The sequence below is a fragment of the Bos taurus genome, chromosome 17 (assembly GCF_002263795.3).
Source record: "Bos taurus isolate L1 Dominette 01449 registration number 42190680 breed Hereford chromosome 17, ARS-UCD2.0, whole genome shotgun sequence".
In the NCBI taxonomy this organism is placed as follows: domain Eukaryota; kingdom Metazoa; phylum Chordata; class Mammalia; order Artiodactyla; family Bovidae; genus Bos; species Bos taurus.
This window is the reverse complement of record NC_037344.1, coordinates 73,065,582-73,088,754: the sequence shown is the minus strand read 5'-3', so window position 1 is coordinate 73,088,754 and position 23,173 is coordinate 73,065,582. Positions and strand designations below refer to the sequence as shown.

Genomic DNA, 23,173 nt, shown 5'->3' with positions numbered 1-23,173 from the left:
AGAGATGAGGAAGTGGATTAATGGTGGCCTAATATCAGCAAAGCTGGGCAGAGGGACTCCTCAGGGACACAGGGCTGATGGTGACAGGGGCCAGAACACCCTCTGCAGCCCTGTGGCTGGGGTGGGGGACAGGGAGCATCTAGGTGAAACAGCGGGAGGGGCTGCCAGGACGTGGGTCTACCCAAGTCCCCTTGGCCTCCACTGTCCTGTCTGTAAAGTGGGTGGTGGCGGTGGTGTCTGCACCACAGCACAGAAGGGGGTGATGCACTTAGCAGGCCTGGCACAGAGTTCCTCTGGGCCTCGAGCAGGCAGCTGCCCTCCACTGAGAGGCCAGATGGCAGGCCAACACCCCCCAGCTCCCTGGCACTGGGATCACACTCCCAGCCACCCACTCAGTACCAGGAAGGGTCACATTGGAGCAGCACTTGGGCAAAATCAGGTCCTTCCTCGGGTAACCCAGGGTGGCCTGACGTGCGTGCAGCAGAAACCATGCCCTGTGCCCCCATCCCTCCCCAGACAGCCGTCAGGGGACCACATGCCCACAAGTCCCACACCAGCCACCAAGCAAAGCCACCGCAGGCCTGTCTCTGCAGGATGGAACACAGCCCCTGGGAGCTTCCGAGCAGGTTCAAACCCATCACCCGGTACCAGCCACGATGGAAGTGTCCCCTGGTCCAGGCTGGATTGTGCCAGAGGACCTGGAGGCTTGAGGGAGACTCTCGCATGCCCCCTCAGGGATGAAGGCCAGGAGGCATCAGTGTCCACCTCGTCCACATGCTGCCCCGAGCTCAGCAAGGCCAGGGCCTGGGCCGAGGTCACACAGCCCACAGGGCCTCTCCTGCCCAACAGGCTGATCTCGGGGGCTGGTCCCCAGGATGGGGTGAGGGTGAGGCAGCCAGGAATGTGGCCTCACCAGAGGGGCGGAACGGGAGAGCTGACAGAGGCCATTCCCTGCATGTGGCAGCTGCGGGGTCAGCTCAGGCAGAAGCTCAGCCCAGGCAGGGGAGCAGGCTGTGCAGCCCTGAGAGCAAGGTGTCCACAGCCTCCTGGCCCCAGAGACACATGTCCAGAAAGCCTGGGCAGCTCATATAGGTGTGGCCTGGACCACAGCCTGTCATCTCTCCATCCCCACTGGGCAGCCCAGCAGCTGGTCCTCAGAGTGCAACCAGGCCCTTCCCACGGTGTCTCCAGCTCTGGCCCCGGTTACTGACCCCCAGAGGCTGCAGCACGTCCCCCAGGCTTTCCTGGGTGTACCCACACCCTTACCACACGCCCACCCCCTGCAGCCTCCTGCTGGAGGCAGGCTGATCTGCCACCCAGCCCTGCTCAGCACCCCTCTCCCTGTGGGTCCACACCCATCTCCCCCTTCCCCAGCCAACACCCATGGCCCCCCCACATAGGGGTCATCTCCCAGGCTCCGCAGCCAACGAGGAGGCCGCTGGCCGTGGTGCTGACTTGGGAGAAACAGTCTCCCAGTGTCCTCTCCCACAGTCCACAGTGGCTTGCAGGCCTCAGCTCACTCCCACCACACAGACCTTTGGGTGCGTGGTAGGCCCAAGCCCCAGGCCAGAAGAGCCAGAACATCCGAGCTCGGAGGGTGAAACGTGTGGCCCCAGAACGGGTGCCCCCCACTGCTGCCAGGAAGGGCTTTGAATCTACAGGCTTTAGCAGTGGTGGCCGCACCTGGGGGCCTAGATAGTTACAGCCACCCAGGAGCACTGGGTCCAGGTCCACACTCACCCTGACCTCAGAATGACAACCACTGAGAGTGACGGGGCCAGTCCTCTGGTCTCAGGTGGGCCTGAGGGGAGAACTTCTTCCCGGTCTGGAAGCTGGGTGCTGCGGCCACGTGCAGGGGCCGTGGTGGGAGGGCTGACACCAGGGACAAGCCTCTGCCTCCTGCCAGCGCTGTGAGCCCGACCTCAGGCTCCCTGCCTGCACGGTGGGGGACACGCCTCCGCTCGGTGGCAGGAATCACCGGTGGCACCCAGCATCCACTGGGGAGGCGGCTGTGCGTGGTGGCTGGGGGCGGGCCCAAGAATACCAAGGCTAGGGGTCCTGACTCCCACTTACCTCCCACGTGTCTGGGAATCGAGTGTGCTCCACAATGACCCAGTATGCCAAGCCTGGGACAAGGGTGACCGGGGCGCAGCGGGCAAAGGTTGGTGCCACATGCAGCAGCTGGAGGGCTTCAGGCACCAGCAGTGGTGTCCAGCCTGTGAGGCTGCCTGTGACTCTGTGTGCAGACGGGAACACTGGACTCAGAGAGGCCCCACCTGCCCTTGGAAGGCCAGCCGGCCTTGCTCCCCCATGCTCTGCCAACCTCGCCCAAGCCACCTCTGCGGTCAGGAGGGAGGCAGGTCTGATGAGAAGGCAGAACGTGCCAGGCCTCCCAGTCATCAACCCCTCAGCCTCTGGGGGACATTGGCTGGGTTCCCAGGGGGATTCCCAAGCCCTCAGCCAGGATGCTGCAGCCACAGGGAGGACCCAAGGCCTCCCGGAGCACAGGATCCCAGGGACCCCCTGCCAGCCAATCCCCATCCACGTGGCCTCCAGGCAGCCTGCAGGGATGCTGACCCAGGGGCTGGCTGAAGACTCAGGAGAGCTCCCCCCTCCCCACCCCACGCAGAGGAAGGCGGGACAGCTGTGCAGGTGTCCCCAGAGTGTGAGGGTGCATCACTGGGTTCTCTGGCCCTAGAGTCGGGCCTGACTCTGTGTAGGGGTGGGGGGCACCAAGCAAGTGGGCTCTGAAGAGGAGCTCCTGGGCGGGAGACGACATCCACGGGAGGGGACGGGGCGGGGTGGGGGCGGACACCTGTGGAGGTAGGGGCAGGCCTGAGCCTGAGTCCCCTCCCTGGGTCACAAAGACAGGTGGGGCCCTAGGAAGTCGGCGAAGCTTCGAGCCTGTTTTCCAACTGAAAAATGGAGCAAGGCTCCCCCAGCAAAGGGCTGCTGGCGGAGGGGGTTGGCCTCCGGTGTTTATTGAAGCGAGGAAGGGCGTCGGCCGCGCCGAGACGCACCCCGCGTTCCCCGGCCTGCGGACAAAGCCCTGAGGGGTAGCTGGCCGCTCGGGGAACCCCAAACGCCCGGGCCGCCACGCCCTCGACCCACACCCTCAGCCGGCTCGGCCGGACCGTCATCCCCGCGGCCGCCTGCAGGGGCCGCTGCCTCTTTAGAAACGCGCTGCCTTTGTCCGGGCCGCGCGGAGCCGCTGCACCGGGCGGGCCGAGCGCCTCCCCGCCGCCCAGCCCGCGTCCTCGGCCGACGCCCCTCCCGCCGGCCCGGCCCGGCCCGGCCCGGAGCGCGCAGGTGGGCGCCCCGCCCGCCGCCAGGCCCCGCCCCGGCCCGCCCCCGGCCCGCCCCGCCCGGCCCGGCCGGCGGGGACCCGGCGGAGCGCTCGCGCGTCAAACCACATGATCCCATAAAACATTCATCGGCTCCCGGCCCGCCGCCCTCGCCTCCGCGCCGCCGCCCGCAGCCCAGCCGACCGGGCGGAGCGCGCAGCCTCGTCCCGCGGCCGGGCCGGGGCCGGGCCGGAGCGGCGGCGCCTGGATGCGGACCCGGCCGCGGGCGGACGGGCGCCGGCCCCGGAGCGACTTTCGGTTCCCGACGCGCCCCGCCCGACCCCTACGATGAAGAGGGCGTCCGCCAGAGGTGAGTGCCGCTCCCGGGCCGGCCGCGCGCGGAATCCGGGCGCCCCTCCCCGAGCTGCGGGGCGCGCCCGGGCTGCCGGGGGCTGCGGAGGGTCACCGCAGTGCCGCCCGGCCCCGGGAGGGCGGAGCCCGCGGCGGCAGGAAAAGTTGCCGCTTTCCGGGAAAGTTGGCGGCGGTGGCGGGGCCGGCGGCGGGGCCAAGGTGGGGGTCCGCTGTCGGGAAGGGTGGGGTCCGGCTTCTGAGCGCCCGGCCGCGAAGGGGTTAACGAGCAGGTCTGCAGAAACGCGGGCACCCAGCAGGGGTGGGGGTGTCCAGCCGCCTCCCTCCTCGCACCCCGCGGACTCGGCTCAGGACCTCTGGTTTTTCTGGGGTCAGACCGCAGCGGGATGATGGGGGCGTCGGCGACAGTAGAGGGCGCGGAGGGCGGGGCTGACCCAGAGCTGTCCCCCCCGAGGGGTCGGGAGAGCAGAGGTGCAGGCAAGCACCCCCCATCCGCAACCTGAGGGCCCCTGCGGGCTGCGCGGAGGGGCAGGGGACGTGGAGGGGCTCGAGCGCCCCCTCCCTGGCGGCTCCCGCGGGACCCTTCCCCTCTACCTGGTGTGAAGGGCTGGGGGCGGGTGGGGCATGCGTTGCCTGGAGGGTGCGCCCCTGGTCTCCCCCCCTTCATGTCCGTGGTGCCGCAGGCTGCACACGTTTCTCTGCACGTGCTCATGTCCACAAGGCTGCACACTTGCACACGCATGTGCACACGCGTGCCAGGCTGCCCCGCGTGCACGCGCGCACACGCTGTGGTGCACATCCACCCCTGCCCGCACGCCCACGGCCATGCGTGCACATAGCACGGGCGCTGTGGTCGCCTCAGTGGGCTCACGCTGGGCGCACAGGAGCACGTGTCCTGGCGGGGAGGCCAGGCAGCGGGAACTCAGGGTGGGGGAATCGGGCTGGAGGAGCCACCCGGTGTCCAGGGATCCTCCGTTCCCAGCCCCGGAGCCTGTGTGGCCTGAACTCGATATGCGTCTGCACGTGTGTCTCTGTTCTCATGACCGCGTGCTCCTGTGAGCACAGCGGCGTGTGTCTCTTCCACTCCTAGTGCAGGTGCCCTGTGTGCCCAGGCAGGCCATAGCTGGCTTCCCCCCACCCAGATCTGTAGCAGAGCCCCGGGAACCGGGTGCTTGGAGCTAGTTCAGTGCCCAGACCTGGGCTTGAGGCCAAAGAGGTGTCTGATTGCCCTGCTCCCCTCAGGCTGAGGCAGAGCTGGCTGATGGGGGCTGGGACCTACCTGGGTGGGGAAGGCCCACTTCACACCTCGAGGTCAGTGCTTCAGTGCCGTGACACACAGGCCAGCCCCTGGCACGCCCTGGAGTCTGCCACTTGGTCCAGTTCAGGGTAGGCATGTGCCCACCCCACAGCTGACCCAGGGTGACCTCACGAAGGCTCTGTCCCCGGTGGGCTGGTGGTCTCCACGGCGAGAATCCTCTGGGTGAGGGGTTCTGTGGTGGGTCGCCTGCCTCAGCTGCTAGGGTGGAGGACTGAGGTAAGGGTGTAGGTTACCCGCTCTCACCATGCTGAGCAGGACCCCAGCGCAGGGCTCAGAGAGGTGGGGCCCACCACCTGGCCCCCTCCAACAGGGCCAGTCTTTGTAGAATGAGGACAAGCAGCTCATCCCTATAGGCTTTGGGGTGGGTCCCATGATGGGGCAGGCAATGGGGGCTGGCTGCTCCCTTTCTCAGCCTCAGTCTTCCCATCTGTAAAGTGGGTACCCTCCCCGCTCCTGCTCCAAAGGAGGTGAGAGAGGAACCAGTGCCCACGTGAGGCAGGAGGCTCCTCACAGACCCCAATTCCTGGGTGTGGAATGGCAGGAGAATCAGGGCCCGGATGTGGTCCCAGCTCCGCCACCGGCCGTGGTGTGACCTTGGGTGTGCAGTTCACCTCACTGGGGACATGGGTCAGTGATCAGGCCTCCCTTGGGAGTAGCTAGGGACACGTACAGGGTGAGGCCCCCACAGAGTGCTGGCTCCAGTGCTTCTGCCTGCAGCCGACTGAGAACACCAGCACCCCGCGCTGGTCTGCAGTCCCACACAGGGAAGTCCTCCTGGAACCCTGCACTGCCGGCAGGACGCTCCCCACTAAGATGGGGAACAAAGGCCCATGGAAGCCCCTGGGGAGCTGGAGAAGGGAGGGGCAGGTGGGGGCAGAAGGGAGAGAGGGCGTTGCGGGAGGGAGCATGGCCACGTGTGTCCCCCACGCCAGGCTGCTGAACCCCGAGCCTTGGCTTCCTGACGTGACAAGCAGTGCCAGCCAGGGACCGCGGTCAGGGCCGGCTCTCCCTGTGCTCGTGGAGGAAAGGTGGGGCAGGCGAGCCTGGGCTGGGAGTCTCAACCAGCAGGAGGTCTTGCGGGGGGGTCTGTGGGAGACATGCTGGGGCTCCAGGAGGCAGAGGGGAGCCCCCCGGGGGGCCGTGTTTCCTGCTGTCCTGGGCCTGTAGCCAGAAAGTCCTCACAGAGCCTCAGTCTGTGCGTGCACAGGGGGTCAGGAGCCCGAGGGGAGAATAGGGGTGTCGCTGGGAGTGGGGGGTAGATGTGAGTGCCTCCCCCGCCCCTGGGCCCCGTCCTGGCCTTCCTGACTGCTCTTGGCTCTGCACGGTCAATGTGCCCTGAACTCCAACCCCCAAGTCCACCCGCTCCTCCCTTCCCAGCGGCCAGTCCCCAGATCCCACCTTTGCTCCTGGGTGGCCCTTCACTCACTCCCTCACTGACTCCCTGGCTCTCCTGGCCTGTCAGACCCCCTCTGAACCCAGCAGCTGAGGGCTGTGGACCTTGCCTGTCTTGAGCTGCTAGGACCGAATGCTTTTGAAGGACAGGTGACCACGGAGCTGGAAGCATCCGCCCGGGCCCAAGGGCGGGCAGCACCCACAGCCTGCATCTCCGCCATCGCTAGAGCCTGTGGGCCTGGCCGGGCGTCCTCTGCCACAGTTTCTTCCTTGGTCGCTGTATCTTAAACTCTGCGCACGATGGGACCCGCTCCTGTGTGTCCGGGTGTGCGGGTGAGGGTGGAAGCCCTTTCCAAGGACCTGCCTTCAGTCGTGTCCTAAGCGGCCCTGGCCTCTCAACACGGCCGCTTGAGCAGCAGGACACGAGACGGGGTGCAAACACCACACAGGAGCCGGGGGCGTGGCCGGGTGCCCCATAGGAGGCGGGGCCTGGCCCAGCCCCGCCCACCTGCCCAGAGCCCGGCTCCGAGGGCCTCTCACACCCCGCCTGGGCCTGCTGGCGGCACCCAGGTCCAGCCCTGGTGCCTCCGGCGCCCTGGGCCGGCCTCTCCTCTGCCGCCTTCTGACAGCCCCCACCCCGGCCCTCCACAGTCCTGACTGCCGTCTCCTAGCAGGCCTGGGGTGGACAGTGGGCCATGGGGGCCCTGGCCATGGCCTTGCCCCCTGCCCACGCTAACCCAGAGGTGGAGCTGAAGGAGTCGGGCAGCCACGCTTACACCCGGCACGTGGCCTGCCCCGGCAGGGCCCTGGCACGTGGAGCTGGGCCCATGCTGACACGGGGAGCCCAGGACAGGAAGCGGGGTGTCCCAAGCTGACTCAGCTTTGTTCAGGCAGCCGCCTGGCACCCCGGGGCGGGGGGGGCGCGACAGAGGAGGGTGCTCCTTGGCCCAACACCATCACAGAGTAGGCTCCAGGGGACCTTGGTTCCATGGAGTGTTGGGGGGACTGGACGAGTGTTTCGTGGTCGAGCTGGTTTGGGATTGGCTGGATAGGAGGTGCCGATGGAGCTTCTTTATTGCAGGGCATTGGATGGGCAGAGCCCCTCTGACGGGCACCCTGTGTAGCACGCTCAGGGCCTGTGGTGCCCAGGAACCTGCTTTGGGAACTGGTGGCTGAGATCCAATGGAAGGGCTGGGAGGGGGACCTTGGGGCCCCCACCCAGGGCCCCGGGGAGGGTGGGCTGTCCCACACAAGCCCTGAAGCCATGCACCTGGTAGGCGGAGGGACCTTGCTCTCCTGGCAGCAAGGCAATGTGCAAATTTAACCTTTGGGTTTATGGCTCTATTTCTTTGCAGCAAATGTCACGGGAAATGTCAGGCTGAGGCTGAAGCTGATGGGTGAGGGGCCCATGGAGGAAGGGGGTGGGGCACTGAGGGGCTCAGGCCATGGCAGGGCCCTGGGCCCCTCACCTCCTCCAGGGAGCCCTCTGAGATTGCCCCTCAACTGCTTGGGCCCAGCATGGTGTCCCTGGTCTGTCCCAACCTTTGCGACCTTGCTGAGACAGTGCCTTTATTTACCTCCTGCCAGAGCCCAGATGGGACGGGCTCGGGGACCTGCCAGAATTCTCCTCAGCCTGAAGTCTGGCAGCCGTTGGATCAGCCCGGGCAGGGCCGGCCTGCTGTGTGACCTTGGGCAGCACCACCCTCTCCCGGTCACCAGAGGCCTCGTCCATGACCCACAGTGGCCAACTCCCGGCCCGGTGCCTTCATGGGTGGGAAAATGCCCTGAGTTGGACGTGTGTGGGGTGCTTGCTGGGTGTGTGTGCGGGGCCCGTGGGGGTGGGGGGCTGGCTCATGGCGTCCTGTGGCTGCTCCAGGCAGAGAGTAGGTGCTCAGCACACACAGAGAGGACTTGCACGGCGGGGCGGGGTCGAGGCTAGTGGGCAGTCCACAGCCCCTGGGCCTGCTGGCCTCTGGGCCGGCCGGGCAGGGCCAGCTCTGAGGCCTCAGCCTGGCCTGCCACGGAGTGCCATCTGGGCCTCAGCTCCCAGGGGTTGGTTAACAAATGTCTGCTGCCTGCGGGCTGTGTGCCAGGCGTGTGCAAATGAGGGGAGTCTCAGGCCCCTGGGCTGCCACCCCTGGCAGCTCTATACCCATTTCCCTCCACGTGCCTCTCTGGGGGTCTCAGGCTCCCCAGCTTCAGTCTGTCTGGTGGTCATTGCCCTGTACCACACATCCCTCCACCCCTGCATCCGGGCCCGAGGCCTAGCGTCCTGGCCACCTCCCGCTACCCTTCCCCAAGGGCAAGTCCAATGTCAAGCTGGACCCCTCCCCGCCCCTCCTCCTCCAGGGGTCTGCTGTGGACCGGCCCACTCCTGGGCCCATGGCCACAGACGCCCACATATGCTCGCCACCATCTCATCTTCCTTTCAGGCTCTGAGACGCTGTCCTAAAATGCTGCCAGCCAGGCTCCTCCTGTCCCGAACTCTCCTGTGTCCGCCCCCCCTCAACGAGGCCTGCACTGGGGGTCTTGTTCGGAAAAGTCTCTTCTGCTCCGGCTCCCAGATCCCAGCATCTGGCACTCACACACCTGCTTCCCCACCGTCCACGTCTCCAAGTTCAGCCCGGGGCTGGCGCCGGGGCGCAGGCTGGGGTGGGTGCAGGAACGGTGGGGTGGCCTCAGGACTGCCCTGAGTCAGTGCCCAGGGCCCCGGGCGCCAGTGGTCTTTGGGGCCAGTGGCTGTTGAGCACGGGCCGGGTGCCCAAGGTGGTCCCCAGGGTGCAGGTCTGCAGAGGGTGCCCACCTGTGAGCAGTGCTCTCCACAAGGGCGCGGGGGGCCTGCGTGGAGAGCCTGGGCTTTGGCCCCAAGCCAACCATGCCCCAGCAGGCCCCTCACCCTCTGGGCCTCCCTGCCACTCAGGAGGTTTCGAAGGGAGTCAGTGGAGACTGCTGCCCGGGGCCCCACTGCGGGCTTGACTGTCCCAGCTCCTGGGGGCCCTTTCTGCTCAGCTGGGACCCCCCCTGCCCTGTGCTGGGCCATGCTATGGGAATAGAGGCTGTGATGGTGCTGCCTGAGACCCCCACGTCCTGCCTTGCCCCGAGGACATCGGGTGGCGCTCAGACTGGAGTGTGGGTTCCCCTACCCATGCGCCCCGTCCGGGCCCCCACCCACCTGCCCGCCCGCCACGTGGCAGCCTCCCCTCGGGACGGTCGGTTTGGCTTAGCAGCTGAGGCCAGACTTGGGGAGCACCCTTCTCAGCCCTGCTGGCGGGGTGAGCTGTGCCCCATGCTTAACACGACACAAGGGGCAGGGGGACCCCTGACAGGTCCCTGAGAGAGGCTGGCTTCCAGCTGCATCCCCAGCAGGTGTCCCATGCAGGGCCACGGGGACCTTGAGATTCCTGTGACATAATCAGGCCCTCGGGTCCCAGGGAGACGCCTGAAAGTCCACGAGGGTCCCCAGAGGAGCTGGTGTGGGTGCTGGCAGGCTGGTGAGGAGCCTGAGGCCTGGGCCCCATCAGGCCCCCAATGAAGCCATACTGGGACCCCGTCCTGGCCCAGGACCAGGGACTCCTGGTGCGAGCAGAAGCCCCGAGACCCCGGGACGGTCCACCATGTGGGGCTCGGGAGGGCGGGGTCGGGGTGGGGGTCAGATGAATATGGGAACCAAGAAGGGTGCAGGGAGGGGTGAGGGGAGCTCGAGCTGGACAGACGGGGCCATGGGGGTGGGGATGGCGAGCCCCAAGCTCCCGCCAGTGGGCACAGGGCCCCTGGCCAGGTCTAGGCTGCACATCATCTCCCAGCCTCAGCCCCAGTTTCTGCCAGGCAGAGGCTGACACGGGGACAGGTGTGACAAGCTTCTGGCTTCCTGTGCGAGAATCTGCAAAAGAAAAACTCTCCCCATAGAGACGTTCCTGCTGCATCCCTCCCGGACATCACCGAGAGGGCCCGTCACAGCCAAGACAGATGGTGCCCCTCGGGACCGCGCTCGTCACCTGCTCCCAGGGCGGCAAGCGGGGCGGCGGGGGTGGGGGCAGCAGCCTGGGGGTTCGGCGCCTCTCCGGAGCCCTCCCTTCAGCACCAGGCCGTGGCAGGCGCTGGGAATCAGGAAGGCTCCCCGTCCGACCCCTGCGGCCCATTTCCTGCCAGAAGGACAGCTCGGACACGGAGCAGGGATCACTGTCCCCACGTTGCCAGGTCTGGCTGCATGCGCTCTTCGGCTGAGGGGACGAGTCTGCAGAGAGTAGACCACCGGGCAGGGCCCTTGAGGGGCTCCCGCTGTCGGGACAGCCTCCCCTGCTCCTCCTCCCAGGGAGCCACCCCGTCCATTGTGAGCATGTGAGCCCAGATGGACCGACGGAGAACACATCTGACTCACCCTGTTCGTGCCTGTGGCCCAGGGTGGGGGGTGGGGCAAAAACAAGCAAGGAGACCGTCGAGGTGACCGTGGAGGGAGGGTGACGGGCCCCCACCCGTGGGGGTCTGTCAGGTTCACAGCCTCCACACCCCCGTTCACAGACCACAAACCCAGGTCTGAGAAGCCGAGGTTGCCGGAGTCCCCGGGCTGAGCAAGGAGAGAGGACGTGAAATAAATCAGGAAAAATCTGGGGGAAAAGGCAAACGTGTGTGTCAGGCTGGGCAGAGCGCGGAGGCCCAGGCGGGAGCCAGGTGGGCGAAAGGCAGGGCCTCAGCGGGGCCAAGCGGTGTGACGTGCGGGTGGCCCCCGGTGCCCAGCTGCGGGCGTCCCCAGCAATGCTCGGGGCCTTCCGGGGCTGCTCCCCAGCCCGACCTCAGCCTCAGGCACTTCTGGGCCCAGGGGCGGGTGCTCAGGAAACCAGGCCAGCCTGCCCGCCCCGCCCCGGGGTGCCTGGCACAGCGGCCGAAGTGCCCTGACCTGCTTTCCACGAGCAGCGGCGCCCTGTGCCCCCACCCTCGCTGGTGAGAAGCCGCCAACGAGCTCCATCCCAAAGTGATTTCAAATAAGGCAAAGTTATCACACAATCATATAGGAATAATTTATCACTCGTTAATAAAAGAGCAATTACTTATTCACGTCACCCACCCCTTCCGCACGCCGGGTGTTTGGACGCAGGCACACGACTGAGGCTCGCATAGAGGCAGAGGGGAGGCCTGTCCGCGCTCTGCCAAAGTCAGCGGACCCCCACCCCGATGCCCCGGGGGTTTTTCCCCCTGGCTTCCCTGCTCCTGAAGGTCCCCAGTCTGGTGTCAGGAGTCGGATCTGTGACCTGGGAGCACCCGGGGCGGGGGACTCTGAGGGGCCCTGCGCACGGATGATCTTCATGCTGGAAGCGATCCCTCTGAGAGCCTGGATTTCCAAGGCCTCGGAGCCGAGCGCCCGGTGCTCCCTGGAGACCGGGGGCGTCCTTGGCCACCCTTGGCCGAGCAGCGGCTGAAGAGCAGCCAGCCGCCCGCCATGCGCCGGAGGCTTGGGGAGAATCAGTCCCAGTTTCTCCCCCGCCCCACACCTTGGAAATGCTGCTGCTAACCCACGTTCCTCTTCACCTTCTGGCAGAGACACTTTATTTTCTTCTTTTTATTTATCTCTGTTTCTGAGGTTTCACTGCCAAGCCTGCAGTCTTTTTAAAAAGATAACACCGTGGTCGGCCGCGTCTTGCTCAAAGTTAAAGCCTGCACCGGGCCCTGGGAGGCTGGTCCCGGGATTCTGGTGTGCGGTCCTCCTCCAACCCACCTGCTGCCGCCGCGTGCCCCATTCCTCCAGGTGGTTACCCCCATGTGTCCATGGCTCCGACCTCGCCCCGCCCCCTTCTACAGCACGCTCACCAGCGAGGCTGCCAGTTGAATTCATAACCACTGTTTCCTAACCCAGGTCACGCAGATGCTCATCACCGCATGGCCACAGAGGGTAACCCCTCGCTCTGGCATGGCCCTTGGTTTTTCCTGGAGTTTACAGCTGACTTTGTCTTTTGCCCTCGTCCCAGGTGCCACCCTCTGGGACCTCCTCTGCTCCACAGCAGGCACTCTGCTGGCGGTCTGGTTTCTCCCCGGGGTCGGGGGAGTATCTCCCTCCAGGCCTTCACCTGCCATCCCCTCCTGGGCCAGGCACGCGGCCGTCCCTTCACAGCTGCCCCTGACTGCCCTTCACCACCCAGTCTTTCTTGGGGTTCGTGTTTCTCTCTTTCTGGGTTCACGTCCAATTTTAGCTGAAGCATGTTCCACTATCTAAAAAAGACCCCGTGAAGAACCAGTCTCTGAGCCCTCGAACGTCAGCAGGTCTAAGCCGCGTGCCCACTCCTAAGTGAGTCTGCAGCCGTGCCGCGGCTCCTCTCCTGACCCTGAGGCCTGAGGCCGTGCCACGAAGGTCCCGCGTTGTGCCAGGCACTCGCCCAAGGGGGTCTTCAGCTCCGGGAAGTTCTCAAGTATCATTTCTCGGTAATTTCCCCTCTTCTCTTCTGTTTTTCTTTCTGGAGCTTCCTAAGACAGGTGTTGGCTCCGTGCTCATCTTTTTCTCTTCTGTTTTTTTCTTTGTTGTTGTTGCTCTTTCTGGAAGACTTCCTTGACCTTGTTTTCCAGACTTTCCATTGATTTTTGGTAACTTTAGCAGGTCTATCTTTAGCTCCCAGGGCTCTTCTTGTTTCCTGACGGCTCCTTTTTCATAGCAGCCTGTTCTTGTTTTATATCCTCTCCTGTCCCTGTGAGGACACTGGTTGGATTTCCCTAGTTTTTATCTACTCACCGCACAGTTTCTGCTTCCTCTAGAATCATTTCCACTTTTGTCAGCATTGGCACCTCTTCCAGACACCTGGTTTTCTGGTAATGTTTACCGGGGAGGCATGGAGGCTGGTGGGGTGCTCTGTTGAGAGAGGGGCCCATCGACTGGTGGGTGTGGGTGATCAGGCAGGAGCCACTCTGCATGTCCCAGAGGCCACAGCGGAGACCAGGGCCGCCGGACCTTGGGGTCCACCTCAGGCAGCCCATGGAGTGGGACTCCTGGGCTGAGGTGGCAGCGCTCAGGGGGTCAGGGAACCCAGAGCCTGCACTGGGCAGGGGGCTCAGCAGCTCACCCGCTGCAGGGGCTGCTTCTCCGCCCAGCTCTCTGGGTCCCTTGGGGCTCAGGGCCTGCCCTGGTCACCTGGTGTGGCAGGCGGCGGTCTTGTACGCTGTGCCCAGGCACCTGGTGAGCCCCTGCAGTGAGCGTCCTGCTGGCTCCCCGTGGTCGCTGCCCCTCCATCAGGCTCTGTGCCCACATCTGAGGCGTGGGATTGATGGTCATCTCCTCGCTGCACTGGGGGCATGTAGCTCAGCCCCCAGGAGTGAGGGTGTCGGTGCCTTGGGTGTTCCCAGGAGGCCCCTGGCGCTGGACGCATGGGAAGCGGGGGTGCCAGGGTGGACAGTGCCTCCCTGGGAGCCGAGCTTGGCCACGAAGGCCTTGCATGACCTAAGGCCCTGATGCTGGAGTGCTCGGGGCTGCCTCGCGTCTGCCCTGCGCTGGGGCGGAGGGTGGGAGGGTCTCTCCTCCTCCGGGGCTTGGGGCCGGGTCACACGGGAGCGGGGCGCTCACTGGCCCACCAGCACCACGCCATCCACTTGGTGGGAGGCGGGGACAGAGAGCTGGGTTTGACGCACTTCCCCCAACGTCAGGATCCAGGCCGTGGCTGACAGCTCTTCCCATTTAAGGACGAATAATAAAAGTGGGGCACCTTGGTCAGGAAAGGGGAGACACCGTCGCGTGCAGGGCCTCCTTGCCAGCAGGCCTCCCCGGAGCCTCCCATGGACACACGGCCACCCAGAGGCGGTGGCCTCGGCCGGTGGCAGCGTCTCGGGCTGAGGGTCCGGGCCCCCCGTTTGCCTCTAGCCGGGGTGTTCCGTGGGCCTTGCTGCTTCTCCCCACCGTCTCCCTTGTTGGTTGCTGCCCCACCCAAGCTCTGCTGCTCAGTTTCAAAGCCCCCAAGCACCCCTCCCGGGGTAAGCCCATCTCGGAGCGCAAACCACCCCAGTCAGCAGCGTTTGGGAGGACTTGACCCTCCTGAGACAGCAGGAGCAGGCTCCCAGTACAACTGCCCCTCCGGTCAGTGGTGACCGCAGCAGTCAAGAGCCAGGACAGGCTGATCCCCAGGGTGAGCGGTCCAGGGCCTCCAGAGCCCGGCCGTTGTCTTCTCAGAGCCAAGTAAGTCCCGCTCTGCAGAGGCTGCCGCTGGCCTCATCACCGATGCCGAAAAGGGCCGAGGGCTCGGGAGCCACTGAGGTGATGGCCCATCAGCTTCCACCACAAAGGCCGGCCGACCCCTCGGCCCAGCCCTGGGACTCCCACGTCTGCCGGTGTCGCCTCGTCACAGCAGCCCTGGGGCCGTCCAGCAAGCTCACCTCTAAGCCCGGGTCACCCAGGCTCCAGCAGCACACGTCCAGAGACGGTGTGTGTGTGTGCGCGCGTGCCCACAGTGCACGCCCGAAGTGTGGGCCCCGGGGCGTGGGCTCCCCCACTGCAGTGGCCTTGCCGGAGGCAGCCAACAGGGCCTCGCGGGAACAGTCAGCTTCGAGCTGACCGCAGAGGCAAGGTCCCAGGAGGACGGGGGAGGGCGGGAGCCAGCCCTGTTGGCCCTGCCAGGCTCGGCATTTGGTCCAGGACAGGAGGGGGCAGTGGATGGCATCGAGGCAGGCTGGTGGGCCTGGTGGTAGCTGTGTGGCAGCAGGGCCCAGGCCCTGGCATGGGGCACGCCCCATCTCTGAGCCCCCCCGGGGCAGGGGCATGTCGGCCAGCAGCCACTTTCTCATTAGCATCCTCTGGGGACGCGAGCCGACAGTGGCCACTGCATTGCATTAGCACAGGACCCTGACGAGCCGGGCCGTGCGGACAGAGATCCCCAGGTAATTAGGCAGCCGGTGTATGCTGCGGGCCTGATGGTGTGCAAGGTCGGAGGAGGAAGTGCCTGCTGAGTCCCTGCTGGGAGTCGGGCGTGGTCTGTACCAGTGGTCCTGGGGCTGGACCAGGCTTCCGGTGTGGTGTCATCAGCGCCACCCCCACCCCCAGCCCACCCAGTGGGGCCCCGGGGAGGTGGGCGCTGTGGAAGAACATGTGCCTGGACAGGGCGGGGTCCCAAGCCCTGCGTGCTGGCGGCCCAGCCTTGGCTCCGAGGCCTGCAGCCCACACACCCTGTGTCCCACCTGTCAGAGGGTACTCTTGGGTCCTCACTTTGCAGCGGGCTCCAGCACGTCTCCCTCGATGTCTGCCTGCGGCCAGCTGGGCTCCGTGGCCCCCAGACGCCGTGTGGTGGGGTCCAGTGTGCGCCTGGACCACAGAGTCCCAGCAGGGCCACGACCGTGCCACCCTCAGAGCACATGGGTGGGTGCGCTCTGCACCCAGGCCTCCCACTTCTGTGCGGCCAGGCCCCCCTCCCCTGTTACCCTCTGTGTAACTGCCTCCCAGGGGCTTGAGGCAGGGCTGCTGGCTGAGGCGGCGGTAGGAGCTTTGGCTCTCCGCGGCTCAGGCAGGCCTTTCAGTGCCCGGACCCCCGAGACTGGGATGCCTGCTAGTTCCTGGGCTGTGAGCGGGTGCCCCACCCACCACCCCAAAACCGCACCCCCTCGCCTGTAAAACGGGCGACACGCTAGTCCCCCAGAGACCGCTGGGCCCGCTCAGCCCTGGTCTGCCTGTCACGGGCTCTGCCCACAGCAGGCCTGTCTCCCCTACTGCTCAACCCCATGTCCCTCACCCTCCTGCCACAGGGGGTCACCTTGCCCGCTAGGGATCGGGCCAGCCCATACCCCCCGCCACCCACCCCCAAGCCGGGCAAGGGGCCCAAAACGGCCCAGCCACGTGTGCCGCACTCAGCGTGTCTGTGCCTGCCGGCCGGACGGAAGGTGGGCGGTGAGGATGAGAAACAGCGATGACCGAGGGGGACAGATGGACGTCGGGGGCGGGCGGTGAGCCCATCGCGGGTGGGGCCGGCAGGGATGGGGCGCGGGCGCAGCCGCACTGGGGAGCCGTGACCCTCTGCGGCGCGTGGACACCACCCCCACCCGAGCTATTTCTGGCCTGGTTAAGCTGGCTGTGGCCTCCTGTTCTGCCTTGTACCGCAGTTGGCGATGTGACCCTCCATGGGACGTTCTTGGTGCTCGAGAGGGTCCTGGGCGGATGCTGCCCGAGCCCGTCACAGACCACCGACCCCAGGCTCCGGGACCCGAGGCCAGCTACCCACACCTCCAAGCCTGGGCCCCGCTCTGGCCGTGGCCACACTGGCTGCCCTTTGGGCTGGGACTGCTGGTGCCTCCTGCCCCTCCTGGCTGTTCTGTGGCTCCTTGTTTTGCCCATGTTCCCCCAGGACCTGCTCTGAGTGGCAGCAGGTCACAGCTTAGCCTCTCACTGCCTCAGCTTACTAATCTGAAGGTGGGCTCACACACCAAAAAGAAAACGGGTTCTCGTGCGACTGCGACTCCGTCTCAGGCCTTTTTGTACCAGCTGGTGGGCCCTCGTGACAGCCCGCAGAGTGGGTGTCACAGCCACCCCCTTGCCGCAGGGAGGCTCTGGGCCTCAAGGCTGGCAGCCCTCCTCCATCTCTTTGGTGCAGATGGCCTTGGAGGCCACGCCAGGCCTGACACCTCCCAGCCTTGTCAGCCAGTCAGGAAGAGAGACCCTGAACAGTATCTGGTCCCCAAGCCCCTGCCCTCAAGGCCCGAGGAGCTGGTCCTCCCCCGAGTGCAGCCCTGAACCACGGCTCCAGAGCAGACCTGGCCTAAGCTGGAGGTGCCCCTCTACGGGGAGAGTACCGGAGGAGACCCTGGCCATTCTGTGCAGAGGCCCCGGGACAGGAGGGCTTGGCTCTGGGGGAAGCTGAGGGGGCCTGCTGACCTGGCATGGGACCCAGGTCGTGAGGTGCAGGGCCTGAGGGGGCCTGCTGGCCTGGTAGGGACCCGGGTCGTGAGGCTTGCAGGGCCTGAGGGGACCTTGGCCTGGCAGAGACCCGGGTCGTGAAGCTTGCAGGGTACCTGAGGTCACCTGGCTGGGACGCGGGTCATGAGGTGCAGGCCCTGAGGGGCCCTGCTGGCCTGGCAGGGACCCGGGTCGTGAGGTGCAGGCCCTGAGGGGGCCTGCTGGCCTGGCTGGGACCCAGGTCGTGAGGTGCAGGCCCCGAGGGGCCCTGCTGGCCTGGCAGGGACCCGGGTCGTGAGGTGCAGGCCCTGAGGGGGCCTGCTGGCCTGGCTGGGACCTGGGTCGTGAGGTGCAGGGCCTGAGGGGACCTTGGCCTGGCTGGGACCTGGGTTGTGAGGCTTGCAGGGGCCCTGAGGGGGCGTGGCTGGGACCCAGGTCATGAGGCTTGCAGGGCCTGAGGGGACCTTGGCCTGGCAGGGACCCGGGTCGTGAGGCTTGCAGGGTCTGAGGGGGCCTGCTGGCCTGGCTGGGACACGGGTCGTGGGGCTTGCAGGGGCCTGCTGGCCTGGCAGGGACCCGGGTCGTGAGGCTTACAGAGCCCTGAGGGGGCCCGGCGTGCCGTGCTGTGGTCTCTGTGAATGAGGTCCACGCGCTGGGCAGTTTTCTCACCTTGTGTGCGGGAGGTCAGCTCCCATGGGGGCCCAGTGGGGCCGGGGCAGTGGGCGGCCAGCCGGAGCCTGGGGGGGATTGAGGGGGAAGAAAGGAGAGGCAGGTGAGCAGGGCGCAGCCTGAGGGCATCTGATGGGGGCAGACCCGGAGGCCTGAGAGGCCAGGACCGTGGAAGCCAGCAAGGAGCGGGCGGCGGAGGGGGTTGCGGGACAAGGGGATGGGCTGGGAGACAGTCTGGGTACGGCTGAGGGACGGGGGGGTGGGGACACCTTCTAAGGTGGGAGGGATTAGGTGAGTGGTGGGGTCCAGGCCCTGGGGCGTGGCCAGGGGCAGCCTCCCGCTACCTGGTGGGGGCTCCCGCGTTCCAGGGCGCCCGCCGTGATTATGAACACATAACCCAAAGTTGGGCTTGATTATCTCATAAAGAGATGCCCCCTCTGCTTGCTCAGCAGAGGGGTTGCCATGGAGACCAGCGGGCAGGCCCCAAGGGGGCCAGGCCGGAGCCAATTACCGCAGGCTGAGGCAAGGAGCGGGCCCACCGCCGGCCGCTGTGCTGACAGCAGGGCCCATGCAGAGGGACTGACCCTCAGAAGTTGGTTTCCAAAAAGCCACCGGCTGGGCGAGAGGGGAACCATGTCTGTGTGCCTGATGCCTGCCTCCTGGCAGGGCCCAGACACGTGGCCCATGGCCTATGGTCCTCTGGAGGCCCCGCACGGGGACGGCTGGTTCTGGTGGTGAGCCGACCTCAACCCAGACAACTTCACAGACCGTGGCTGCTGGCATGGGAGCCCCGGGTCAGGGGGCGAGGGTAACAAAGCTCAGTCGGCAGGCATGCGGCGGGTTGGTCACGATGGCGTGGCCCAGCCGTGGTGGTGAGGTCCAGAGTTTGGCCTGATGAGGACCTGCCCCCCGCCCGGCCCCCACCCCAGAGAGTCCCCTGCCACAAGGTTTCAGGAACAGGAAGTACCATTTTTATAGCACAGGCACATTCTGCGGTTAACAGCAGTAGGAGGCCACGGAGCTGGCTTCACCGGGCCCTACCTCCAAAGGAGGCCTGGAAGGAGACAGTAGGGAAGGGATGCCAGCTGAGATGCTACCCGGTCACCTCCTGTGTGCTGCCAGCCCAGGGAGGGGTATCCAGGGCTTGCAGGGGGTGGGCCTGGGGCTTCCGTGTCCCCAGCAGCCAACAAACGGCCCAGCCCCAGTGGATACACCCAGCCTGCTGGGCCTCTGGGCTTGGGGCAAGCGTCGGCACCTGCCCAGGCAGAGAGGACCCAGGAGGGGGCGGAAGCCCAAGGTCACAGTCCTGGGTTGGGGAAGCTGGCCCGTGGTCCTCTCCTTTCTCCCTCCCGGCTCCAACCCCAGCACTTTGCTGGCCTCGGGTCTGCAGAATCCTGCTCTTAGCTAGCTGCCAAGGAAGGTGTTAGCTGTCAATGCAGGTGTTAGCTGTCAACGAAGGTGTTAGCTGATAACTCAAGTGTTAGCTGATAAGCCGTAACCCTCCCAGGGGGATTCACATTTTGATAGACTCACTCCCGAGGCAGAAAGAACCTCTGCATTCAAAGAAGAGGCTCCAACAGTGGGGTGACAGGCAGGGAGCCCAGTGCTGGGCATGTGACCCTGCCAGTGAGCCCAGCCTGGGGAAAGCACCCAGGAGCGCTCTCCCACCCTCTCCAGGTCTTGGGTGAGGCCCCGCGATGGGGGAAGGAAAAGGGGAGCTGCACCCCCCTGGCTGGGGTGGAACCCCTGGGAGAGTGTCTGGGCGGGAGGGTTGGGGGCAGCTGGACTGGAGTAAGCTCCTCGCCTGGGTAGGAGATGGAGCAGAAGATGAGGCGGAGGGGAGGAGGCGGCCGGAGGTTCACCAGGAAGCACATCTGCCTGGAGGGGCTCTCAGCCGGGGCTGCAGCACCCCAGTCCTGGACCTGCCTGCCCCCTGCCTCTGCCCTCGGGGCTCCTGATCCAGGGGCTGGTGGAGCAGATGAGTCCGGCTGTGGGACCAGACCCCAGCTGAGGGCCGAGGGGCTGCAGCTCCCAGCTCCCTAGGTGGTGAGGCCCCCTCAGAATCCAGGCAGGCCTTGGCTCCAGGGGCTCTGGGTCACAGCCCCACCCTTCCTGCAGCCCGTGAGGACCTTCTTGGGGTGGGTGGTGCTGCTGCAGAAGCTGTCAGAAGACAGGCCAGGACGTGAGCAGTAGCCCTGGGCTCGCGGGGTGAGTGGGGCCCACCTGGTGCGCCAGTGTTTGCCAGGGGCTTCTCTCCCCGCCTGGCCTGTGAGCTGCTGGCGCTGGGACTGCGCACAGGCCAACCGGCGCTCTGGCGTCTGCAGGTGTGAGTGTCCATTCCAGGAGGCCTTCCCTTGGACCCCGAGTGGTGGCTGCGGCGTGGCAGCTCGTGTATTTGAGTCCCAGGCGGCAGTCAAGATTTCTTGCGGAGCTTAAGACCCCTGGCGGGTTTGGGGGTGCAGCAGCTTCCTCATGGCGGGTGGGGCAAGGATCCCCGCACTAGAGGTCTCGGGGCGGAGCCCCTCCTGCAAGCCCCGCCCCCGATGGCCCCACCCTCCACAGGGGCGGAGCCCCTCCTGCAAGCCCCGACCCAACAAGGCCCCGCCCACTCACAGGGACAACAGCCCCTTCCGCACAGCCCCCCCCTCGCCGGCCCCGCCCACTCACAGGGGCGGAATCCCTCCTGCAAACGCGGGCCCCGACCCACCCACCTCCCCTCTGCCCGCAGGAAGCCAGCTGCTGGCCTGGGTGCTGTGGCTGCAGGCGTGGAGGGTGGCGGCGCCCTGCCCAGGCGCCTGCGTGTGCTACAGCGAACCCAAGGTGACCACCAGCTGCCCGCAGCAGGGTCTGCAGGCTGTGCCCGCCGACATCCCGGCCGCCAGCCAGCGAGTCTTCCTGCACGGCAACCGCATTGCGTACGTGCCCGCCGCCAGCTTCCGCGCCTGCCGCAACCTCACCATCCTGTGGCTGCACTCGAATGCGCTGGCCCACATCGACGCGGCCGCCTTCTCCGGCCTGGCGCTCCTGGAGCAGCTGGACCTCAGCGACAACGCGCAGCTGCGGGCCGTGGACCCCGCCACGTTCCGAGGCCTGGGCCGCCTACACACGCTGCACCTGGACCGCTGCGGCCTGCGGGAGCTGGGCCCCGGCCTGTTCCGCGGCCTGGCCGCCCTGCAGTACCTCTACCTGCAGGACAACGGGCTGCAGGCGCTTCCTGACGACGCCTTCAGCGACCTGGGCAACCTCACGCACCTCTTCCTGCACGGCAACCACATCCCCAGCGTGCCCGAGCGCGCCTTCCGCGGCCTGCACAGCCTCGACCGCCTTCTGCTCCACCAGAACCGCGTGGCACGCGTGCACCCGCACGCCTTCCGGGACCTCGGCCGCCTCATGACGCTTTACCTGTTTGCCAACAACCTCTCCGCGTTGTCCGCGGAGGCCCTGGCGCCCCTGAGGTCCCTGCAGTACCTGCGGCTCAACGACAACCCCTGGGTGTGCGACTGCCGGGCGCGCCCACTCTGGGCCTGGCTGCAGCAGTTCCGTGGCTCCTCGTCAGAGCTGCCCTGCAGCCTGCCCGCGCGCCTGGCCGGCCGTGACCTCAAGCGCTTGGCCGCCACCGACCTGGAGGGTTGCGCCGTGGCCACACTGCCGGCCCCTCCCATCTGGACCGGTGGGCCTGTCCACGAGGAGCCTCTGGGGCTGCCCAAGTGCTGCCAGCCGGACGCCGTGGACAAGGCCTCAGTGCTGGAGGCCGGGAGGCCCGCCTCGGCCGGCAACGCTCTCAAGGGACGAGTCCCGCCTGGAGACAGCGCACCAGGCAACCGCTCTGGCCCCCGGCACATCAACGACTCGCCCTTCGGGACCCTGCCGGGCTCGGCCGAGCCCCCCCTGACGGCGGTGCAGCCTGAGGGTTCCCAGCCCCCGGGCTCCCCCACCACGGGCCCACGAAGGCGGCCGGGTTGTTCCCGCAAGAACCGCACACGCAGCCAGTGCCGTCTGGGCCAGGCGGGCAGTGGGGGCGGCGGGAGCGGCGCAGTGGAGGGCTCAGGCACCCCATCCGGCCTCGCCTGCAGCCTCGTCCCCCTGGCTCTGGCGCCGGTGCTGTGGACGGTGCTCGGGCGCTGTTGACTGGCCCCCGAGCGCAAGGCCTCACTCAGCAGCTGGGTGTGTGTACATACGGGGTCCCCTCCCGCCACCAGCCAGCCGGCCGGCCGCCCTCCCTGGCGGCGTCGCCCACCGTCCACCCGCCTGCCCTCCCCATCTCCACCCGTCATGTTTACAGGGCACGGCGGGGCGTTTGTTCCAGAACGCCGCCTCCCGCCCGGAACGCAGTATATAGAGATATGCATTTTATTTTACTTGTGTAAAAACATTGGACGATGTGGAATAAAGAGCTCTTTTCGTAAGCTGTGGGCTCTCAGGCTGGGGGTTGCTGTGAGCCAGGGGAGGGGGGTGAGCTGGGAAGTGCCGCCCCACCCCCTTCATGGCACCCGGAGGCCCAGGAAGGTGGAGGGCCTGCTGCGGGTGCTGCGGCCTGGGTGGGCAGCAAGACCCCTTTCAGCCCAGCACTTGTGCCAGCAGGGACCTGGAACACTCTGGCCGCCGCCCCTCCCAGCCCTGCTGGCCTTAAGGCCGACCCCCGTGTGCCTTGGCCCCCTCCCTCCTGACTGCCCTGACAGCAGTGTCTACAGCGCAGACCATGCCCAGCAAGACAAGCCTGCCTTTGTGGGGCCATCTGCTCTGCGGTTGCATGGAGTCCCTAGCGGTCCCAGCCTCCCAGCACCACTTTGGCTGCCCCCACTAGCTCCCGTGTGGGTTGAGGGGTCCCAGAGGATCCTGCAGGTAGGCTCGGGTGGCCCTGATGGAGCCCTGGGCAGTGAGAGGCCCTGCAGGGACTGTGTGCCACCCTCAACCCTGGGCCTGGTGGCTGACAGCAGAGCCGGAGCCGGGCCTGCGCTCCACACGCCCACACCATTCTGCACACACGTGCATGCACAGGCCGGGCAGGGACCACACGTGTGCACACATATGCACGCGCACGTGTGCTCACATGCAGCACGGGCAAAAATATCAACACACACGTTTTCCCAAAACCTGGGCGTAAGGACTCGAACTAGAGAAGCCATGTGGGCCCCCCACCCTCCCCCGGGGGCAGGGCCTGGGGAGCTGAGGAGGGAGGAACACACATTCCGCTGGGGTAGGGGGGTGGGGGGTGCGAGCGTTGCCGTGGAGCCAGCTGGCTGGCCGTGGGCGCGGCTGGGGCTCCAGAGCGCAGGGGAGGGGCAGCGGACCTGG

General features: G+C 66.6%; 1 protein-coding gene across 2 annotated transcripts; it reads left to right on the top strand.

Annotated features, from left to right (window-relative positions):
• Nucleotides 1–3,411: 3,411 nt before the first annotated feature.
• Nucleotides 3,412–22,284, top strand: RTN4R (reticulon 4 receptor). 2 transcript variants are annotated; one of them, XM_024977892.2, is made up of 2 exons: nt 3,412–3,654; nt 20,607–22,284. In XM_024977892.2, the coding sequence occupies exons 1-2, from the start codon at nt 3,633–3,635 to the stop codon at nt 22,004–22,006; spliced, it is 1,422 nt and encodes a 473-aa protein (XP_024833660.1). In that variant the 5' UTR covers nt 3,412–3,632; the 3' UTR covers nt 22,007–22,284. The 2 variants fall into 2 exon arrangements, with proteins under 2 accessions (XP_024833660.1, XP_059732453.1); XM_059876470.1 differs by lacking the exon at nt 3,412–3,654 and adding an exon at nt 18,375–18,612.
• The last annotated feature ends 889 nt before the right edge of the window (nt 22,285–23,173 follow it).

Bases quoted from the DNA above. Each gene is read 5' to 3' on its own strand.
- RTN4R (XM_059876470.1), top strand. From the start codon at position 18,570: ATGGTCCTCTGGAGGCCCCGCACGGGGACGGCTGGTTCTGGTG. The intron at 18,613-20,606 runs GTGAGCCGACCT...CTCTGCCCGCAG, and splicing joins GGGGACGGCTGGTTCTGGTG to GAAGCCAGCTGCTGGCCTGG.